The following is a 4,794-nucleotide window of genomic DNA, read 5'->3' as shown; positions in this document are numbered from 1 at the left end:
ACAGGTGGAATGTATGAGTTAGACAGCACAACATAAAACAAGTAGAGTTATTGGTGAAGTCACAAACAAAAGGAGCACATGCGGTGATAGCTGGTCCATAATGCGAGAACAACGGGGCTAATAATCTAACAAAAAAATTGCACATCTATGGGCTTTCAGAGGAACATGTCAACTTCATTCAGAATGGGTCTTGAAATTTTAATCCATTTTCTCAAACATACAACCCAGGATGAAGATAACACACAAACTTTAGATGGTCGGATAATCAGCAAGGGAATAGTTCAAACAATGCACTACAGGAGAAAAAACCAAGTTTGGAGGAGATGTTCAACCAGTACATGCAGAAGACAGACAAGGCATTTCACTAAATTGAAACTAACTTCTAGAATCAAGAAGCATCCATCAAGAAGTTGAAAACACAAATTGGTCAGATAGCTCAACAGCTTGCAGAACGCCCACAAAGGACATTGCTAGGAAGCACAATGGTTAATCCAAAAAAGCAAATGCAAGCAATTACAACCAGAAGTGGGGTGCAACTTCTAGAGATACATGTGAAGAGACCAGACAGAAAAGATAAAGAAGTAATGGGTGAAGAGGCTGTGACAGAAGTAGAGTCTGAACAACCAACTAATGAGGAGGATAAAAGTAAAGAAACACCCACAGTGAGAGCACCCAGCCCCGTGAAAGTTTATGTGCCACCAATTCCCTTCCCTCAAAGGTTACTAAGAAAGAAGTTGGACAAGCAGTTTGCCAAATTTGTGAAGATTTTCAAGAAACTGCACATCAATATTCCGTTTGCAGATGCAATAGCGCAAATTCCCAACTATGCAAAGTTCTTGAAGGAGATCCTGTCTAACAAAAGGAAACTAGAAAAATATGAGATTGTCTGCCTAAACGAAGAGAGCAGTGCAATTCTATTGAGAAAGCTACCTCCTAAATTAAAAGACCCAGGGAGTTTCGCAATACGTTGCACAATTGGTTGTAATTATTTTGAACATTCTTTATATGATTTGGGTGCCAGTGTTAACCTTATGCCTCTCTCTGTTTATAGGTCTCTTGGGTTGGGAGAAGCAAAACCTACAACAATCTCTTTGCAACTGATTGACATATCAATCAAACGATTGAAGGGGACTATTGAACATGTGTTAGTCAAAGTTGACAAATTCATTTTTCAGCTGGCTTTATCATTTTGGACATGGAAGAGGATTCAAACATTCCTCTAATTTGGGGAAAACCCTTCTTGGCTATCGAAAGAGCGTTGATTGATGTTTACATTGGAAAGATGATTCTTCGGGTAGACAATGAGCAAGTCATATTCAACGTGTTCAAGGCGATAAAACATCCATTGACTTTAAACACTTGTTGCCAAGTAGATGTTCTTGAAGAGCTTGTATCAGATACATTTGAGACGGAGCATCAAACAAATCTTTCTGAGGTAGAAGTTTCACAATCGGAAGCAACAAATGTAGAAAAAGTTGAATGTGTTGTCAACTTGGCCGAGCAACCAATAGGAAGGAGATATTGGTAGTATGAATCTCTTAGTGACAACCCTTTAACCTTGGTACCCTCAGTGAAAAAGGCACCCACTCTTGAACTAAAACCCTTACCTTCACATCTTCGTTATGCATATTTGGGAAACTCTACAACATTTTCAGTAATTATCACGAATGACATGACAAGGGAAGATGATAATAAATTGTTGGAGGTACTAAGGCAGTACAAAATGGCAATTGGATGGACAATAGCTAATATCAGAGAGATTAGTCTAACTCTTTGCATGCACAAGATTTTAATGGATGATGGGTCAAAACCATAAGTGGAAGGACAATGCAGATTAAACCCAACCTTGAAAGAAGTAGTGCGAAAAAGAGTGCTGAAATTGCTGGATGCAGGAATAATTTATCCCATATCTGATAGTTCATGGGTGAGTCCGATGCATGTTGTGTCTAAAAAGGATGGAATCACAATGGAGAAGAACGAGAACAACAAGCTGATACCAACACGGTTAGTGAAGGGTGGAGAGTATGTATATATTGCATAAAGATAAACAATGCAACCAGAAATGACCTTTTCCATTGCCATTTATTGATCAGATGTTGAAAAGGTTGGCAGGTCATTCTCATTACTGCTTTCTGGATGAATATTTAGGGTACAATTAGATAGTTATTATTCTAAAAGACTAAGAGAAAACAACCTTCACATGCCCCTATGGAACTTTTGCATTTAGAAGGATGCCTTTTGATTTTTGTAATGCACCGACAACCTTTTAACGATGCATGATGGCCATTTTTTCTGACATGGTAGAAACATACATTGAGGCTTTCATGGACGATTTTTATGTGTTTGGAGATCCATTTGATGACTGCTTGGATCTGTTGGCTCTTTTATTGCGAAGATGTAAAGAGAGGAACCTAGTGCTAAATTGGGAAAAATGTCATTTCATGGTAAAAGAAGGAATAGTACTGGGACATAGAATTTCTGCACAGGGCATCGAGGTGGACAAAGCCAAAATACAGGTGATTGAGAAATTACAGCCACCTAATTCAATAAAGGGCATCAGAAGTTTTCTAGGACATGCACGATTTTACAGAAGATTTATTCAAGAACCGCTGTGCAACCTGCTAGAGAAGGATGTATCGTTTAATGTTTCTGATGAGTGTTTAAAAGTCTTTAACACTTTGAAAAAAAAATTGACATCAGCACCTGTAATAGTGGCACCAGAGTGGGAATTGCCTTTTGAGCTCATGTGTGACGCTAGTGATTTCGCAATAGGGTCAGTGCTTGGGCAACGCAAAGGAAAGGTATTTCATGTTGTCTACTATTCTAGCAAAATATTGATAGATACTCAGATCAACTATGCAACAACTGAAAATGAAATGCTCGCACTGTTTTTTGCTTTTGATAAATTTTGTTCTTATTTGATTGGGTCCAAGGTGATAATCTATACAGACCATGCGGCATTGAAGTATTTGTTTGAGAAGAAGGATCCGAAACCAAGGCTAATTCGATGGGTTCTGTTACTGTAAGAATTTGACATGGAGATTCGTGATAAAAAAGGAATAGAAAATCAGGTAGCGGATCACTTATCAAGGATAGAGGAACCGCAGGATTTAGATGACGTGGATATTAACGAGGTTTTCTAAGATGAACAGTTATTGCAAATAGAGAAGGCTTCGTGGAATGTAGACATTGTTAATTACTTAGCTAGTGGCTATATGGATCTAGATCTTACCTAACAGTAGAAGAAGAAGCTCCTTCATGAAGCAAAATTCTATTGCTGGGATGATCCAAGTTTATACAGGAGAGGGCCAGACTAGATCATTAGGAGATGTGTGCTAGAGGATGAGATGAAATCAATCCTTTCATGAGTTCATGCTTCGGCTTATCGAGGACATTTTAACCCTACTAAAACAGCAGCAAAGGTGCTTCAATGTGATTTCTTTTGGCCTACGCTGTTCAAAGACTGCCACAGTTTCTGCAGATCATGTGATAAGTGTCAGAGAACAGGTAACATATCAGCGCGTCACGAGATGCCACATAACAACATTCTGGAGGTGGAAATATTTGATGTCTGGGGGTGATTATATGGGTCCTTTTCCATCATCTTACAACAATAGGTACATTCTAGTGACAGTAGATTATGCCTCTAAATGGGTGGAAGTTAAAGCATTGCCTACAAATGATGAAAGGGTTATGGTGGACTTCATAAAGAAACACAACTTTAATCGCTATAGATCACCTAGAGCCATAATAAGTGATGGTGGAACTCACTTTCGCAATCGGTTATTCCAAGCAGTGCAGCATAAGTACAGGGTACAACATCGAATTGCCACTCCTTACCACCCTCAAACAAGTGGACAGGTGGAAACCTCAAACAGACAATTGAAAAGAATTCTAGAGCTCACTGTGAATGCATCTCGAAAGGATTGGTCAAAGAAATTAGACGATGCTTTATAGGCATATCGCACTGCTTACAAGACACCTATTGAAATGTCCCCACACTGACTAGTCTTTGAAAAGCATGCCACCTACCAGTAGAGTTTGAGCAAAGAGCGTATTGGGCATTGAAGTAATTAAACATGGACCTTGAAAAGGCTGGAGAAACAAGAACAATACAGCTACATGAATTGGAGGAATTCAGAAGAGAAGCATACGAGAATGCATCCATCTACAAGGAAAGGACTAAGCAATGGCATGACAAGAACATTAGCCTAAGATTTTTCAAAGTGGGAGATCAAGTATTTTTATACAATTCTAGACTTAAACTATTTCCAGGAAAGTTGAAATCTAGATGGCTAGGCCCTTTCATTGTCTCTCAAGTGTTTCCCTACGGCATAGTTGAACTACACCATCCAACAAAAGGAAACTTCAAAGTAAATGGCCAACGTATCAAGCACAACGTAGAAGATTTTCCCACCGCTAAAGAGAGCCTTGACCTAGCTTTACCAGAATGACCACAGCACTAAGTGTAGCTAATGACTTTAAAGAAGCGCTTCTTGGGAAACAACCCAAGCTTTTTCTTTATTTGTTTCTTGATTTTTGTTTTAACTTTCTGTTCTTTTGACAGTCTAGGCTAAAGTCGTAACCTTTTTATTATTATTTTATAGGACTGCTCTCAAGTGGGATTTATATTATGTGAATGGAAAAAGGAAACCAAACTACACCTCGCATGGGAAAGATAATAACAAGGAAGGAGGTATTTAAAAAAAAAAAAAAAATGCCGCAGCGTGGCGCTGCAGCTGAACCCCCCATTTTTTTAATTTTTATTTCAAAAAATTTTATTTTCCTTCTGTA

The 4,794-nt window shown here is 38.6% G+C and overlaps 1 protein-coding gene across 1 annotated transcript; it reads left to right on the top strand.

Moving 5' to 3' along the window:
* The first annotated feature begins 4,079 nt into the window (after nt 1-4,079).
* Nucleotides 4,080-4,454, top strand: LOC111394127. The gene has a single exon (XM_023019903.1). It carries the CDS (start codon nt 4,080-4,082, stop codon nt 4,452-4,454), a length of 375 nt encoding a protein of 124 aa, XP_022875671.1.
* Nucleotides 4,455-4,794: the final 340 nt, after the last annotated feature.

This window comes from Olea europaea, chromosome 5 (assembly GCF_002742605.1).
Source record: "Olea europaea var. sylvestris chromosome 5, O_europaea_v1, whole genome shotgun sequence".
In the NCBI taxonomy this organism is placed as follows: domain Eukaryota; kingdom Viridiplantae; phylum Streptophyta; class Magnoliopsida; order Lamiales; family Oleaceae; genus Olea; species Olea europaea.
Note: the sequence above shows the minus strand (reverse complement) of the source record. Positions and strands in the feature narration are given on the sequence as shown.

Coding starts and splice junctions, on each gene's coding strand:
- LOC111394127 (XM_023019903.1), top strand. CDS start 4,080: ATGGACCTTGAAAAGGCTGGAGAAACAAGAACAATACAGCTACATGAA.